At 40.0% G+C, this 19,319-nt stretch overlaps 1 protein-coding gene across 10 annotated transcripts in view; it reads right to left on the bottom strand.

Moving 5' to 3' along the window:
• Positions 1-19,319, bottom strand: part of MEF2A (myocyte enhancer factor 2A) — a 92,248-nt gene that overhangs the window by 34,194 nt on the left and 38,735 nt on the right. For all 10 annotated transcript variants that reach the window (XM_075207689.1, XM_075207687.1, XM_075207691.1 and 7 more), the window contains exons 2-3: positions 11,834-12,031; positions 10,842-11,045 (exon numbers count right to left, since the gene is read on the bottom strand). In XM_075207689.1, coding sequence (XP_075063790.1) covers positions 10,842-11,045; positions 11,834-11,887 — 258 coding nt within the window. In that variant the 5' untranslated portion in view covers positions 11,888-12,031. The remainder of the gene's footprint in view (positions 1-10,841; positions 11,046-11,833; positions 12,032-19,319) is intronic.

Below are 19,319 nucleotides of genomic sequence, written 5' to 3' on the forward strand. Positions count from 1 at the left end.
AAGCTTTCGAGCAGGGTTCTCTTACCTCTCTGTCTGTCTGTATTACCCAGTATTGTATTATTAATGTTTGTTCCCAATTGTAAAGCGCTACGGCATTTGCTGGCGCTATATAAATAAATGTTGTTGTTGATGATGATGATGATGATGGATGATGGATGATGATGATGATAATACATGCTACATTATAAAACCAATGTGAATTGCTCTCTAGGTAACACGTACTATTGATGGGGAGATTTGTTAGAAAGACAAAAGACCTAATAATCCACTAGCTGACATCTCTGGGCCACTGTTCCACTTGTGGGCTTTCCAGCACTGTAAAGGGACACCCGATTCGGAGGTAAACATGGCAGCTCTCACGTTTTGCTTGTTCACTTTAGCAGTTCTCCTTTATTTACACTATTCGCATTTAAGTGCATTTTTTTTGTCTATTTTTACAGCAGTAAAAAAAGCACAAACCATCTTTCACACCACGTGGCATCATATTTAAAAAGAAAAAAAAATGTGAGTTTAGATGCGTGTGTCTTCCAAATACCACTGAAGTCTAGGGGGATGCATTTTACTAAAATATTAGAAAACAAAATCATGAGCGGTGGAGTCTTCAGATTACTGGTTTACAAATGCTTACAATGAATATAAAAAAAAAAACCTCAGATCCTTTATTGTGTGAAAAATATTCAGAACACATTTCAGAGGGTCTCCAACACAGACTTCCTGTACTTCTAAAGCAAAGTCCAGTACTTTCCCAAATGCACACAAACCATCCCTCTTCATGCATTTGTCATATAACTTGGCTTTCTGGTATTATTCAAATAAATTAGGGTAAAGGGCTTTTACTAAATGGTTTAGTGTTCAGTTAGACTATTTGCGGCTATTATTTACTAGAAATAATCAGAGTAGAAAAAGTTGAGAATGTGAAAACGTCCACTTGTACCTCTGACAGGAAAACAGAGCTGACGTCAAAGAGCCATTTACTGAAGGTAAGTGCTCCTCTTCTAACCGTTACCAGGAAACCAGCAAGGCTGGATGGTTATTCATGTTGCAAAATGACACTAGCTTGTAAACTCATGCATTGCAACACCTAACCCTTACACTGCTGTACACTATGCTTATATGACTGAGGAGCCAGCTGGCCACAATCTCCCTAGCAGGCCAATTCCAGCAAGATTTAGTAGTGAAAGAAATAGCTGCCTTCAGAAACCACGCAGTGAAAACATAGGAGAAATATTCCGATGTCCCAATCCTTACTTGGTAACAAATCCTTTATACAGATGGATTTAAGATGCACTTTGAAAAAAGTCTGCTCCAAGTGAGTCTCCCCTATACGATAGTCCAGCATCTCCATTCTGGCGTGACAGAAATTTGGTGGCTTCTATACTGCAGGTTAACACTATAAGTAACTATATAGGAAGTGACTGGCTTGTGTTAACAAAGGTTCATTTTATTAACAGAATCTACCATGCTTAATTAAATTAAAAAAACAAAAAACAACAGCATACAGCAAAGTATGTGCTAGTGTATGATCTGCAAAATCTAATGTCTATGTTCATCAAGGGGGGGGGGGGGGGGCAAGTCAGCAATGCTGGAAATTGTATGCTCTAATAAATTGTTTTGTTGCAAGCAATTTGAATAAATACATTTATGGCTACATGCCTGAATATTTATGTGAAAGCACACTGGAAAATGAGATGATCAGATGACTACTTACTAGTTGCATGTTAAAAAAAAAAGAAAAAAAAAAAAAAAAAAAGAGAGCACCTGGTTCTGGTTCAAATCACTTTGCCAAAATTGCCATGAGCCACAGTAGCCGCCAATTCTCTCGTCATCGTACCAGTGTTAATAAACTTGTCATTATCAACCAGAGCAGCACTTTGCATCCACACTGCAGCTGGTAATCTATTTAGTATTGGACTCAAAGCCCTATTATGTATAAAATATCAGGTAATTCATAATGACATTAACTGGCAGCAGAGTAACTTCTGTCAGTCCTGCAAGCTTTCTGGAAATCAGGAATAATCTGTGTCATGCTTATAGCGTGCCAGTATTACTCAGTCATCAGTGATTTACAAGAGAAAGGATGGGACTGTACTGCAGATATACACTGCTGATCTCCCTCCATAGTATACTTGCTCAGAGGCTGTAGGGTATACAGCTTAACCTTCCAAAAGCAGAAAGGAGTTAAAGGGATACCAACATATAAACATGTATACTGCAAAACAGCACGGCTAAGGAATAACAGGGTGTTTTCTTTAATCATTCCTAAACGTGATCATAATTTCATGGACTATAACCTAGGTGAGGCTGTGAGAGGTACCGCAGCGGGAAACAAAGCAGCGATAATTCTCTCTATAAGCTCTGCCAGGAGACATATTGATATGTTAAAAGTAAAATTGCATACTTTACATTGTGCCAGTCTCCTGCTCACAGTGGAGGTGGCATTTTTCTGGGCCAAACCAATAGTCATTAATTCAAGTGCCTCATGCCTCAGCCAATAAACAAGCTGCCCCCAGCGTACGCAGGTGATCGGTGCACTTTAACTTGTTTACTGTTAGCAGCCAGGTTTATTTGAAGGAGAAAAACTTTCCCCCATGACCAATTATATTTACTTCTGATACATTTATGACACTATATGTGTGTGTGTGGATGTTAGCAGTGGTGTTTTCATATAAAACCCCATTTAAAATGTACTATTCCTTTAAATGCAATTAATTACAATTTCTTTACAAATATATAGACACGTTAGTTAGTGGTCTTAAATCTGACTTTTGGAAGTACTTCTCCCCATTTAATTATTGTCTGAAGATGCCCATTCTGCAAACACTAAAGTGATTCTAATTAGCCATCATCATGTTTGACAACACTAGTGTACCAAATATATTAGCAAGCAAAGGCATAATAACAGAAATGATTGGTTACCCACAAAATGCTAGTGGCCTATGGGAGGCATTCACAGTAGTGCTTTGTCCCCCTGAGAAGATTTAATAGCGTTTTAAAGTGGCAGCTGGAAAAGTGCACGCGTTTACAGCTCACAGCTTGAAATAAGCGCTTAAAACACCCTGTATAAACCAATTCTGCTCAGTTAGAATGAGTTTTAACTCAAAAGTGTTTTTTATGGAGAGCTTTGGGCACTTGTCCAATATGTTGACTGCATTTGAAAACGGCTCTGCTGATTAAAACGTTTACGTGACATCTCCATATTATTCATATAAAATTAATGATTTAAATTTGGAATAATTGGACATTGAGCTTTAAACACAGCTTTATTGTGACACAGCCCCGAGTATACAAGTCTAAAATATTTTTAGTGACATTAGAAGGAACATATAGTGAAGTATGGGCACGACTGTGAAAGACTATAGCATACACAGGTGCCACGTCTCCACACTGCAAGCAGATTACTTCCAGGCACAGGCTTTCCAAATGCTCAGAGCACTTGCTTTGTCCTTGCCCTCAAAATGCTCAAGATTACACAGACTTTAAGGTTTATCCATAAACCTGATAAAGCACAGATCAGTCTGTCTGCAGGGATTGCCCTGTGGAACTCCTATGTACAACGCTGTTCATATTTTGTGTTCATTGATATCTTAGAGTTCCAGATTAACACAGGCTAGTTTAATATTAGTGTGCTATGTAGTTGTATATTTGGGCTCTCATTTGGAGTAAATCCAGATAGAAGGTCCAATACTGCACCTTGGCACCCATACTGTGCAGCAGGGGGGGTGGGGCAGGCGGGGCTTCCTAACTCAATTCTATATCGCAGTGTACATGTGTGTGCTAGTTACCAAACATGATGCATTTATATGGGCAACACAAACCCTAGAACACAGACACTTTTTCGAACAATACTAGGAATGTATTTGAGGAGAACAGACAGAGTCATTCTGGTACCTGATAAATACAGACCTCCTTCTGATCACCACCCACCAGAACCATAGCAATACTGTTTCCACCACAAACACTTGTTAGTCATTTGAAGGAAAATGAGAGTAAATGCACAACTTGTTTCTTTATTAGCAAGAACGTCTAACACATATGTATATAAAACACGAGTATTGCCACTACAAGACCAGGTTGGTGAAACGCATTCACAGTTACACTAGCCTTTGTCTGAAGTGTCACTCACAAATGGGCAGGTTCTTTCATTTGAACTGTAAATACCCTGAATTTTGGATAGTGAGAATCAACTTGTTATATGAAGAGATATAGATCCTGATTCCAGTGTATCCGAAATCTGCTTATGGAGCATCTTTATAAATGTATATCAAACTTTTCACTACTGGGGGTAAATGTATCAAGCTAGGTTTTATTCGGCGATTTCAAATCGCGAGAATTAACGATTTGAAGTGCAAAATCGCCGTATGTATTAAGTAGCAAACTTGACTTTCCAAAATCCAATCTCTGTCCATTTGTGTCGATTTTAACACACCTATCTCACCCACGTTGTAGTCAAACTCGCCGGAGATTAAAACACAAACTGAAACTCTCCCGAGATTGAACAGAAATAAAAGCAAGTAGTTTAAGCTATCTAGTCAATGTCAATAAACAGGAGGAACAATGATAGTGTTAGCACACCATATTTTTTGTTGTAGAAGGGCAAAAATGATTAGGAATTTTCTTTTGGAGGGCAATTTATTTTAAGAATAAATTAGTGGCCCAAATTTAATTTTAGTGTCAACATGCACAGGAGCACTTGCAGTGTCGCAAGTCTGTACTTTACATGGTCACCCCATCTGGAAATATAAAGTGTTGACATATCATAAAAATATAAATATTGCACCACTGATGATGAAGCCCGTATAATATAATAAAATTTTACAAATCAAAAAACATGGTTTATTTAAACTTTCATTGTGCCTCTTCAATGTAAATTCATCATTTCCATATAAAACAGGTGGTAATTTTTTTTATAATGGAACGCCAAAATAAATACACTTAGTAGGGCAACAGCTACCATATGTGGCCAGATTGGACTATATGCACTGTGGCATTAAGTCTACCAATGTCTGCTATTGCCCAGGTGGATGGAGCAACGTTTTCCACAAGAAAAATCGCTCACCTGATGCCTGTTTGATGGTGGCAGAAAATACAATCTCAGTCGTAGCCTCAGAAGATCTCATAATTGCTGGATCGGATTCACATTTGGTGACTTAAAAAGGCAAGTGGATAACTTCAATGGCATGATCATCACACCATTAGGTAACCACACAAGCTCTGTAACAGGTCATCCTGGAAGACACCCCTCTTGTCAGGAAGAAGATGGGGTGAATATGATCAGTGAGTACCATTAAAGCTGCACTAATGCCTAGGAAAACATTTGCTCCGACTCCCTAATTGGAGCTCCAGGGGGGCTGCATTTTCCCCAGGCTTCTCCATTTCTCGCATAGACCCAGCCAAAAACCATGGGGTGGGTATGTGGTGGGAGGATCAATCACAAGTTGCAATAAAAGGTTGTAACTTGTGATTGGTCCTCCAGCTCACATCCCCCCACTGCCATCATTTAATAGTGGGTAACAAAATTAATTTCAGTTCTGAAATACAGAACTGGCAGAGACCCAGGAAGAACAACTACATTTAGAAGCCCCCATGTCTCCTCGGAAGGGGACACCTTGAAAAGAAAGGTCAAAGCTAATCACACCTAGGAAAAAGGTCCTTCTAAGGTATGACTGCACCCAAACTATGTTGGGAAAATGCACCACAGGCATAAAAAAAACAAAAACAAATCAAAAGATGTGTTCTATAGGTTGGTGCTATACACACACAGGCACACACACTATAAAGCTCAGAATGGGTCTTCAATGCGCATTGCCAGAACTGTCAGTGCTCAAATAAGGTCCCCGCTTTCCTTTTCTGAGCATGCATGAATGCCCAGAAGAGACCCCGAACTGTGCTCCTCTGAGAGCAAAGCTGGAGCCTTGGGAGGGTGACTGGTCGTTGCCAGACCCCCTTACCATTAGTCCTCATAGCAGCCGCAAAACCTGTACTGGCGGATGTCACTACCTATGCTCTTTGACTCACTGAACTAGCAAACGAGTACTGTCAAGTGTGATGAGGGTTTACGTATGAGGATATTCAGCACAAAAGGACCATTTTTGATGAAACTGCCACAGGTTGAAATTTACAGCCAAATCGTCTGCTCTAGTTCACCTGTTTTGTCTGGCAAGTAATGCATTGACAGGCCAGTGACAAGTGTCAGTAACAAGTGTTCATCTAGGTCTCATGAGGGCAAATAGACCCTGGACTATAGATGTGATACTGCAGAGAAAGCACATTCCCAGTGTACTAAACTATATAAAATACTTTTAACTGCACTCAAAGTGAAATGAGCCTTTCCAAAGTATATTTTCCTATGGCTGTGCACATAACCCAGGGTTAATGGCTAGAATAAGTATGCAGTGTATACCAAACAGCAAAGGGCTTCCAACCACAATTCATAACTTTCTTTTTGCAGATTTCAAACATCCCGATATCACGCACCCTTCAGTAATGAAACAAAACAAAACAAACAAAAAAGTACATTACCTAAATGCCCATTAATTATAGGTTGAGATCTTAATAGTCCCATCCAACAAAACACAACATATCCAAAACACATTCACTTTCGTCCAACAAAATGTTTAAAATAGACAGGCAGCTCTTCAACCAAAGCCAGGGCCAAGGAACACACTGCAATTTGTCTTCAAGACGTTGCTCTGAAAACCACTGATCTCATTTCTCCTGGCACGGAAGGCTCTTGCCAAAACTCATTAACTAGAGTATTCAATTGTCATATAAACCTGCCAGATGTATTGCCTCCCTATTTATGAAGCACATATGCAAAAGGAATTAAGCTCCCTGAGACACGGACGCTTTATAATTTGCCCTAACAGCTTCAATAATATTGATCTAGGTTATGTGATTAAATAAGAGCTGCCAGATACCAAACTGCAGTATTCTGTTTTATTTGGCTACCAAAATTACCATTTTTATTGCTCTCAATGTAATCTAATGCATTTCTACAGAAGCTTGAAAACATCTGTGAAAACACTTCACAGGCGCAGGAATTCAGAGAGAGCTACACCAGGAAGTCTTATTAGAGCACAGACATCAAATGCTCATTGTGTCAATGCAGAGCTTTTACCGGCTCTTGTTTTTGCTACTAGATGAATGTGGGGTATTTAAGAACGCAGCCATTGCAGCTTGTCATCAGCGTCTAGCGCAGGGAAATATATAATGCGCCATCTATGCAAAATGATTGAGTTTAATTTAAAGCCACAATATCAACCACCACATTCTCCATTTTTTTGCCCAGGAACGTGCTTCATATTAATCACTTGCTTATTGCCTATGTACCGCTGTGTTCTAGGACATCAAATACTTTGCAGGATTTTCCTAATTAAGCAATTGAATATGACTTTGTAAGTGTTACCAGACATTTGAAGCTATTGAGTTTGTTTGGATTTTTTTGTGGTTCTTTTTGTTTATTTATTTTTTAGGGCCCAGGGATGATGTTTTTGTTTTGTCTTTTTCCAATTTGAGAGAAAAGCAAGTTGGATGCATGACCTTTGTTTTATACAGAGGCGCGTTGTTGAACGGTGTGACGGAAGCCTCACATCACTACTATGTCTTTCTGAGAATGTTGCTGTTCACTTATCTCTTAGTCTGTGGCCTATCGCTTGCCTCCGTTCCCCTCCTCACATCATGTCACTGCCCCTTGGTCACATGCACCTCCATCCTCACTAACACAATCATAGAAGCACACCAACACACCACTTAAAATAGGTAAAAAGGGAAAAACACAGCTTTATTTAGAAGTAAAACATTTTACTAAAGAAACAAGCGATCTGAAGCTGAACACAAGTTGACCAGACTACCAGTTCCCAAATTAAGAAGCCAGAGTAGTTGGACCCATAGGGGACTGGTGACTGCAGATGTGCAGACATTGAGTTCTCATGAGATAGTCCCTTGGGGATGAATGAGACACAATTGCAGATGTCGTCACTAGCGAGGTCCTAGCCCAATCATAGCTGCTAAACAACAAAAAGTATATAGTATATATTGCAAGGAATTGCAGGACTTAAAGGTCGTCAGAAAAATTATTAAAGGATTTTGCTATATAAATGGGGAGGAGGAGATAAAATGACACCAAATATTTCATTACCGTTGTGTAGGAAAGTATGCTATCACTATGCCCTCTCAAAAGACCCAAGCATCTTCAACATTAAGGTGATTCCCAATTTTACTGTACTTACTGAAACTGCAAAGGTAACATCAATGCCAGACATGTCACCGCCCAGATCACTGAATTACAAGAGAGATGACGGGTTTCTATCATTTTTGAGTTTTAGTTTTGTTTTAACTCTGAGCACCGCAAGGTAAAAAAGATGCCATATTATAGTAACAAATTATAATCTTCAAATGTTCCAAAATTGCAGCAGAGTAAAGACCCGTTTCCAGCTGAGGACGGCACCCAAAATCAGACTGGAAAACAGACCAGTTAAACATAAAAGCCCCAGAAAAGTCAGACACAGTAATATAAACCACATCCATAAGAACACATATGAGTTCTCTAGTAGAGGGGCAAAGTTGACAATTCTTATAGGGGCCCTCCAAGTCCAGTTTTCAAAGTCATGCCCACCCACTAACATATGTTACATCAACACAACACTCGATCATGTTACATAACACACAAAGGTCATTATGCTGATAAATCAGACTGTTGTGTATGTAAAGCTGGGTACACACTACAGGTTTTTCGTCCAATAATTGGACAAATCAGCCGACATCCGACGGTTTGATCAGATATCGTGTAGTGTGTATACTTACACAATAATCTAAAGTCGCCCCCAAGTGCCGATCATCGTGTCGTTTGGTTGGTCGTACTGTTTAATTTTTGCCGACCAATCACCTTCCAATCCTGCAGTGTGTATGAATTCACCCGACTATCGGCCAATAATGTATCTCAGAGTGACAGGTCTCAGTCTGCCTGCTGCTGATCTTGTCATGATCCACGGTCTCTGTTAACTGTCTGTGGCTGTTTTTCTTTAGAGAAGAGACCGATATGGATGGTACAGGGTACTCCCCCCCCTCTCTCCCCCTGCACATGTAGTCTTAACCCTCTGTGTGCTGGCTGGAACGGATAAGATTAGTGCAGCATGAGAAGATTAGAGCAGCGTCCTTCCGTTCCTGGGGTTAAACTTCAGCTGCCGGAGATATAGCTTTCACACAGAATTTACGGCCTGTTTACAGTTCGGCACTTAACACAGTGCTGTGTCAAGACAGGCTGCCCAATACAATTGCCGGGCTCCGCTGAACATCTCTCAATGAATTAAGACCTGAGCTGTCATTTGCCTTTTATGGACTACCTTGCAGCCGATAATTTTGACAGATGAAGAGCAGAGATCTGATGATAATCGTGTATAGTGTGTAGAAGTCAATCGGTATGCTGATCAGGATTTTTTTAATTTATTCTGTCATTGGTATATCGTTAATCGTTTACTTCTCTGTAGTATGTACCCAGCTTAAAGTCAGTATACAACACATTGAGAAGGGTGTCGGAGGCATAAGCATTAATAAACAAACAAAGAAAGAAAAAAAAAAAAAAAAGAAATCAGGACTGCCCTCAGAAAACTTTACACATGAGAGCCTTACACAAATCCCACCACTTCCTACCTCCAAATGTACCCCAACAATCACAGCTTAAATCACTCAGAAGGGGATGTGGGCAGTTCTCAAAACACCGTCCAGCAGAGGTGCTGCCACAAAACTGCATCTCCAACATAAAGTACAACCAGCGAGTGCCATGCATCCATCTGGCTCTACCCGCACCCGCCACATTAGAGCATCTTGTGCCGGTTAACACAGCGAGTGCTGCACTGTATTAGCTGTACAATTAGCGATGTATCACTTACAGTATTCCTGCCACCAACACATTATTATTGTCATATTTATGGTCTGTTACAGCCATTTGCGTCTCCCCATATTCACCTATCTATAGGTCTGTATGAAGTCAGTGACCAGAGTAGTGGTAGGAACAAGCTCACGGTGCTCCAGGGCAATACTCTGACTTCAGCTGGTGAGAAGTAGATCAGTTTAGATTAATGGCCCCTGACTGGCTCTGAACAACCACATGAGCTTACATGAGACCACATGACAGCCCCGCCAACAGATAATCTGCATTACGTCATCAGCAAGATACCAGAGAGTACAAAAAGAGAGCTAAAGGGAGGGACATAGAATGCCAAGAACGGCGTGTTAACAAATGTCCATTGCAACCAGCCATTACTCAATCTTACCATTAACGTGAAAAAAAAATTCCCACCTGCCTGGTACAAAACACTTTAAAAGCAAATTCTGCACATGATTAAACATTGGTAGAAACGGATGAATGCTCCAAGTGCTTTCAATATATGGCACCAGAGTAGTGTGAATTAAACCTGATAATAACATTCATCAAAATCCAATATTTTAATACCCACAACTTGGAAGTCCTTTCACCCATGCAGCAGAAACACAGAATTAGCCTGAATTTCGGGTTAATAAATACACATGTAGCGTGTGTCAGTGCATTAATGCATATACTTAAATCAATATGCTTTTGTTCGTTTTTTATTCTGGTTTGGCAAGTGCCAAAACCCTGCTGTTACATGAAGAGAGCTGCTTGTATTGTCAGATGGCCATCAGTCGCTACGTGGGAATCTTTACCCCTTAGAGCAAGTGCATATCTTTTACATAGTGCTTTTTATTTCTAAACACTTGTCCGTGCATGTGAGAAACCTTAATCATGCAAACGCCAGCCTGTGGAGGTCCCTTAATCTATGTACCACAAATGCTGCACACAACACAAACAAGAGTAGTGCTGTTACCTCCACAATGTCGGAATTGGTTCTGCTCTCATGTGGTTCATTATACTCCGTGTACTTGAGGAGGACTTTGTCCATGTCGGTGCTCGCGTACTGAAACAGTTTGTTAGAGCCATTGAAAATAATCAGTGCAATTTCACAGTCACAGAGTACACTTAGCTCATAGGCCTTCTTCATTAACCCAAATTTCCTCTTGGTAAATGTGACCTGTGGGGACAAAAATGGATACTGTAATCCTCACCATCTATTTAACAGTGTTTTGCTCTGTTATGTTTTAGCATTTTAAGACTTATTCTGCTGTACAGTACTTGAGAAAAATTATAGATAGTGACATATACATACAAAAACACAACAGAAAACCACGTACAAGTATAAACAGACACAAATGGTAGAGCCCTGCTCACAAGAGTTTATAATATTTTCTTGTGTAAAATATGCCACTTGAGGACAAACCATAATGCAATATGTCAATGTCAAAATCCCGATGTGAAAAAAAGTTTAAAAAATACTACAGCCCGTGTCAAAGCTCACCAAAAAATTACATTCAGAGATTGTCATTTAAACGAACACAATAAATGCACTAACCTGAAAATACTTCACAATCCCATCTGCTAATAGAGATCTACAGAAGCCATGGAAGTCCTCAAACGAGTACAAAACTGTCCTCTCTCTCCCCACATCTTTAAAAGGTACCATACAGGTAGACCAACACTAAACATAGTTGCTGTGTGACAAACATTCGGTTGTCAGCACTTCTGGGTAACTGCTCGTCTACATGAATGGTGGCCTTGAAAAGATGTGTAAATAACAGGCTGTTTAATTGCTTATTTGCAGACGGTCATTGCTTTTTAGCTGGATTGCCAGATGGGATGTGAAGTGTACAGGTAAAGGTTCTGCAATTACGATTCACTGAAGAAAATTGTGTCCATATAACTTTGCTGCAATGATGGATCCACAGAAGGGGAAATATACATAATATGCTGTGTATTCAGTACCTGTCTATTCCGCTCATCCATTATCCGAGTAATCTGTATTTTCTTCCTCCCCATTGTCACTTTCGTTCCCTTATTCAATCCAGAATAAATGTTATAATCCAAAATTATGGCAGTCTCCTGAAATCTAACGCATGGTCAGCAGCTTTCTCCAATTGCTTTCTCGGTACAGCCCAAGGCTTCAATTTCTTAGCCAGAAATCTAAAAAACAGCAAAATGAAAATGGTAAAGAAATAGCAAAAAACACACACAAGTTGGGTTTTATAGATACACCAATACTACAACTACTACTACTAATAACAATGTCCCTAAAATAAAAACATTTATGCCTAGAAAGATCAAATTAAACGCTGCCATGACATTGGCAGTTCCCTGCATTTCATCTAGTTTAACTGAAGCAAACTGAAGAGAAAACCTGAGTGTTTTCATGGCATTCTAGATTAAAGAGTTACATATTTATACACATTTCAGATGAATCTTTGGCATGAGGAATATATCATTGTATTGCACTAGTTGACCAAGCAAGCAAAGCTGTGACCTAAATTTCCTTGATAAGCATGCATCTGGGCGAAATTCAATCAATCTGCATTTCTGCTGTAAGTTCTGTCTCAGTTGATGGGGAAATCTGGGCCTATTCACAGCTGGAGATACCTGAAACTAGCTCTTTCACTTTGTATCCCTTCATACTAGGATGATGCTTTGAGGTAGCCCTAAAGTAGAAGCAGGAAGCAAAAAAAAAAAAAAAAAAAAAAAGTGCCATACTTCAGTTCATTTGCATGGAATTATTTATCATGCAAAGTGTGTGATGTTTAGCAGACTGTAAGCAGATGTAAAGCTGCGGGAGACATGTGGACAGTGTCTGGTGAGAATTTATTCTATGCTGTGCTCGTCTTAACTGTTTCAACACAAGTGAGGGCAAAGCACACTGCCAATTCCCACCATGAAAGCCACTTAGGAGTGACCTTCCTCTCCCTATCAACAGTGCAGGTATATTTTTAGTTTTGCCATAATCTGTTCTTTAAAGCCGGCCTGCCACTTACATATAGAACGTAGCCTATGAAATCATGAGGATCGAGTGACATCACAGACACAGGACTTACCTTGTGTCTCATTACTAGTTCCTAGTGAATGGGTAGGCAGAATATTGGTCCCGATGACAAAATGCCCCCCCCCCCCCCCCCCCAGAGTATAGTCTGCTTTCATGGTCTTATTTTGGCAAAGGACCAACAACACGAAAACTATAGGAACATTTATTGTACAATACCAGCAGTTGTGGTACAGGTGTAGAAACAGGGATTATTATAGTATGGGATGCCATTATATCGCAGTGTCCTCCCCAGGACCTAATTTAACGGGTAATTAGAGTCCCACAGTGTCCTCCGCAAATTTATTAAGGGGGCATCGCAGCAGATATCATGGATATCTGCTGCTTTGCACTCCTCTTCGTTTTTGGGAGCAGTCACCATTCAACAGAATGGTGACTGCTCCTGGCCGCAATCTAACAAGTCCCGAAAAAACATTTTTTTCGGGAACTTGTCATGTTAATGTACGCCAGCTGCAGCGTCATCCGAATTGAGGAAATCTAATGCTGTCAGCTCTGCTCCGGAGAGCAGAGCTGGACAGCGCATGTGTGGAGGGATCACATGATCCCTCCCTGTCACTCAGCGCTCTCTCTCTGCAACTATCGTTGCAGAGACAGAGAGGGGATCTGTGTGCGCCTGTCCAGTTCTTGGAACTGGACATGCGCACTTGAAGAGTGAAGAGAAGACCCGAAGACAGCGCTTCCGAAGAGGGGGGGGTAAGTATGTTTTTTTTTATCACTGAAACAGCAGTTTTTCGGAACTGCTGTTTCTCTGCACGGCTGGCTGTACATAAATGTGAGAAGTAGTTCAATCCTTATCATTGCGATAAGGATTGAAAACTACTTTTCACTTTATGTGAATAATGATAAATGTGCCCCATTGTTTGCTCTATCATTTTTATATAAAGTGTTTTTATTTCGTTTTTTATTGAAGACAATACAAAAGGAAAAATACCTTACAATACAAGACATACAGACACAAAAATAATATTAGGAAGTTGCGAGGAACTTCCAGCCTCTCTATTCCACTTATCATTCACTTTTAGCATACTACAAAGATACAGGTGACCAACTGTAATAAGGAGAGCATGAGAAGTCAAACAGTGATTACTTATATCAGCGTAATCATTTAGGTGACCATTCTCAGGTTAAGTATTGTCATTCTTGTAAGTGTATGTCCTTTTGTTTTCTTGATTTGTTAAACCAATTTACCAAATTACAAGCACTAATTACAAACTATTTTTTCATGTTGTTTCATGCCAATCCTAACTAAGTGAAGTTAAGGCTAAAGTATTAGGAGAGCTATAGATCTAGGTACCATATACACAATGATGGCTTCCCCAATGAAGGGAAAGGATCATTCTGCCCACAAAGTAAGCTCAGTAATTGTATTTCCATTTTCCGCACTTGTCACTCTATATATAGTTTATCTCACGGTTATTCTCAACATTTTACATTAAATTCTACCTTCATGTATATATTTCCATCCATCTTCCAGTTTATCAGTACCTTTCCTTTCCCATCTCACTTCTAATTCCTCATTAACTAACCTGTTCTCATATTTCAGGTTTCCCACTTTATATTTACATATCCATTGTCTGTGTATATTTATTTTTTCCATATTTTTCATCCTGATTACTTATATACAGAGTTATCTGTGGTCCCATCGCTGCGACACTCATCACTCTCCTTCTACACCCTTAATTTTAGACTGCACCTCTAATAAGGAACGGCTTTGACTAATTTTAGTTTCCCGAGCCCTCACACGTGCCTTTGTAACGCTCCTTCTAACTCCTCAACAATAAACTCCAAATGGACCCCAATAGCAGCATCAATACAGCCCTCTACCAACAGGACATTGAGACACCGCAACAAATATATAAGGTTGCCTGGGCCAGTCCAATTGTTAAAAGTGTTGTTTAAAAATAAAATAATGGAGAGAAACAATGAGCAGCAAATAAATAAAATGTACAGGTTATAAAGACCAAATCCGCATTATTTCACACGGTTCCACATCTTGTCAAATTCCAAAGCCTCACCGAGAAATTGTCAAGGTTCCTACTCACAGCCATGCCAGTTTTCACACATACACTAACAAGCCAATTAACAGCTCCACACATTTGTTGCTGACAAAATCCCATTGAAATGGATAAATCTTCCAAGCACTAAATTACTTTAGCAGGTACATGATATGGGGTAAAATGTAACACCTAGCTTAATATGACATCAGCAGTCATTGAAACATCAGGAAGCAGCAGCACAGAAATAAGAACAAAGTCTGAAAGGATCAACAGGTCTGTCCTTAAAATACACAGAAATTGGGAAGAATTACTGAAAATTATGCAAAGCCGAGAGGATGTCACCAATTCTAAATCAGCTGAAATACATTGAGAACTCTGTTAGATTGTGAAGCCATTTATGCGCTGTCAACTAGTGCACTGAACTAGGAGACACTGGACTACAAACCTGCACCAAGAACTATAGGAGTATAGAAATGGGCCCCTCTTCTTCACATTGTGCTTATACTACACGGCAAGCAGTCATCAAGGCAGCTGCCTTTTACAATAATAAAATCTTCCAGCAGCAGTGATGTTGTTCTCCTCTCTTGTCTATCAGTGATAATGATGAGGGTGCCTGGAGAGAGCGGGTGCTCTCATAACACTTTCATATAAAAAAAAACCTCTAGTACATGGGAATCTGTAACCCAAGACTATAGAAAGAGCCCTCAACACACTGACTAATGAACATTCCAAATGATTTCAGAAGAAAAGATTTGATATACAACACTTAATTTAATTTGGTCGCGTTATCCAAGGAATAACGCCGCCTGCGCACTATTACTGTTATTACGGTAGAAGTGTACAGTATTTCCATAGTACGGTAATTTTAACGCTGATTTGTGCTTGTAGCCTTAGGGGCCGTCAACAAAAATCTGAGTTAAAAATGACTGTATTAATGGTAATACAATTAGCGCTGCGTTATTCCTACGCTAACTTGGCCGAATTGAACCGGACCCTAAAAATAATATAATATTTATACTCTTTTCCTGGAATAAAGTAAAGGAAGACCTTGTGCACGAATTGCTTGCAGAGCAGGTTTACAGTGGCTGAAGCAACTAGTGGAATGGAAAACGTCAGAGTACTGTTAGGCCACGTATACACTAGCATTTGTAATATATATTTTAATGCATGTTAAACGCAAGTAAAACAAAAACGTTTATAAAGCGCATTGTGTTTATGTAAGCATTTAATGTTTTCGGGTTTTTTTGATGGTTTTTTAAAGATGAGTCAGACAAAGTAGGAAGTAGTTATCTTGTGCAAGCCAAATGCATATATAAAGGCATAATTTAAAAAGAAAAAAAAAAAAAAAAAAAAAAAAAAAAGGTTTTTTTTTTTCTTTAACTACACACTAAAGCTAAACCCACGCAGGGGCATTAAACATGCATCATGAAAACCAACATTGTGCAGTTGCAAAATCATACATATGAACCAACCATGTATTACACATCTGCAGGGAACAAAGTTGATATAGATAGCCTACAATACAAAGTCGTGTGCGTGCAATTATAACATCTTATAGTGAAACAAACGCAAATGCGTGATACACCCCCCCCCCCCCCTATACCAAACAGCTGGAGAGTGGTTGTACACATCATGTCGGGGATCTATCACCCACAACTCCTCCTTATCAAAAGGAGACGTACTCCATCTGTGGCAGAGTTTTTCATATTTGTCCACCGAATTACGGCTCGTGTACATGAACCTTTCATGGTAAGAGTGATAATAACCAGGCCAATCCACTCACAGTCAGCTGCTCAGGAGCCATCCACTTCCTGGCCAACATGAACAACGTAATCAGTGGCTTTCTAATGAGTTTGTGCATCTTGCCCGCCAGATCATGACAAAGGAGGCACATTCTAGGACTAATGGAGGAGGGGGGGGGGGGGTCACACTCCCTCCCAATTGTACTGTGCAAGTCCATGACCTCACCCCAGAATCTAGACTTCATGGGCAGTCCCAAAGCAGGTGCCAAAAGGTACCCCGCTTTCTGCCACACTTTGGACAGGACATTGCTTGTTCCTCACTAAATTTAGAGAGGTGGAGGAGATGTGGGGCTCTATGGAGAAAGAAAACCTGAATTTGTCTAAACCTCGCAGATGTAGTAACCCTATACGAGCTCAAGTAAATTTACGCCAGTCTTCATCAATAACCAGACGCAAATCAGTTTTGCAGGCGATTCGCTGTCCTGAAAAGCATTTACCATCCAGCCCCTCCAAAAGGAAGGGTTAAATAGATGAAATGTGATGTGGAGAGCCAAGTTTCATGTAAATACTTCTTAAATCACGTCAGTGTCTTTACAATGTGCTCTTATGGGGATGAATGTGTCAGATGCACCAAAATGGAACAAGAAAATTAAAAAAAAAAAAAACACAAAACAAAAACAAACATTCATTCAACACAAGTTTATCACATAAAAATAAAGCAAATATGTACCATATCATTTGACACAAAATTCTTGTATTTTCACATCGGTTTACATGTGCTGAAATGCAGAATTTGAACCTGGGTAGCCCAAGAGTGGAACCTCAATGTTCTGCTGCATAAGCACCTCCATGACACTGCTCTTTCATGTCTACCTCCACTTTCTTCCAGCACCCACCACATACACAAAAAAGAACTTTCCACCTGTTGCAGGTTTTTTCATTCATTGCAGTACGAGTAAGTGGGCAACACAAACATATCATAACCTGTAACTTCAATCAGATAGAGAACCGCAGCTTAGGAAAGTTCAATTAAGTGAAAGGTCTTCCCCCAGATGACTAAAATGATGAAGAATATTTTTCCTAGCAGCTACATACATTATCAATTAAACAGAGAAAGCCAGTCACCATGTTTTAGTGCAGTGACACGTACATGCATTTGGCCCCCGTTTAAGTTTTATCCCGTCATTTTAGAAAAGTACGTAGACACCACAGCTTAAATGAAGGATGAAAGTCATAGAGGTCTACCAAAAGTGGCAAATTTGTACGTATAGGTTTCTCTTTCTAATGAACCATAAATGCAAAGTACTTAAAAACACACGCAGTTTATCATTGACTCAAAAAATACGATAAGAACCTTGATGTACAGAACACCTCTGGAAACCTAAAATAATAAATAGGAGACAATGATAATAAATAGGAGACAATGATATAAATATGAGACAATGTTATGGTGTGGGGGATGTTGAAGGATTAGAAAACAGGACATAGAAAAGAAAGGTCTTTTAGCAACATGGAGGCAGTAGACGCACATGACTGTATACCTTCTGGCAGGCAGAGTCAGGCACCTGTGCATCAGCTGCTTCCTGGAAACTGGTGTAATAAGGCTGCACCTGATCAAAGCAGATAATCCTGGACATTAGTGAAGGAGAGCAGCTGCTGCACAATTCAACAATTACCTCTGTAGACATCTGACCTTCACAACATGGGAGCGCTGGAATCTAACTAGCAGCTGACAGGCCCTGATTCTACCAAGAGAGGCAGCAGTATCTCTATGGGTTAGGGCAGTGGTTCCCAAACTTTTTAAGTTTGCGGCACCCTTAGAGTCTCCATAATTTTTTCAAGGCACCCCTCCAAAATAATTACCAAGCAGTCCCGTTTTTTTAAGTATTTGAGTCAAAATAACATAATAAGTATTTAGGTCAGGACAGAAATACTTAGTAAGTTGTTTGCAAAAATAATACACATAAATCCAAGGGAAAAGAATATTTTTATATATTTTTTTCAATTATATTTCTGTCAAAGAATAATTTGCAGCTAATATTAAGAGGAATAAGAACAAACAAAATAAAACAACATGTACAAAAATCATCACACTGTGCCCCTTCATCCGCTCACTGTCTGTCTGCCCCTCTTCATACGCTCATTGTCTGTCTGCACCTCCTTCATTCTTTTGCCCCTCCATTACGGTTTCCTTTCACATTCCCCTGTGTTTCTTTACTTACCATACTTGGCCCTCTTTCTTTTATTTCTTCTGTCTTCTCTTCTTTCTTCTTACCAAAGCAGCGGCGCCCAGGTCCCAGCATCCTCCTCTCTCCTGCCACTTCTCACTGAATATGTCGGGCATGACAACGTCACACGTGACATTCAGTGAGAAGCTAGGAAGGAGGAGGATGTTGGGTCCCGGGGCGCCGCCGGATTAGAAAGTTTTTTTGGGTGTTTTTAGTCCCCTGACCACGGCACCCCTGTGACAGCACCGCGCTGGGAGCTGCGGCACACACTTTGGGAACCGCTGGGTTAGGGTGATCAGCTATACATGATAACCAGAAAACATTAAACTCTCCAGGGTTGTGACATGAAAAAAATGGGGGAAGCCTTGTATTCCTGTCACATAAAAGCATTCACAGCTGAAGCTCTTCTGTACGATA

Source organism: Mixophyes fleayi, chromosome 4 (genome assembly GCF_038048845.1).
Source record: "Mixophyes fleayi isolate aMixFle1 chromosome 4, aMixFle1.hap1, whole genome shotgun sequence".
Lineage (NCBI taxonomy): Eukaryota > Metazoa > Chordata > Amphibia > Anura > Limnodynastidae > Mixophyes > Mixophyes fleayi.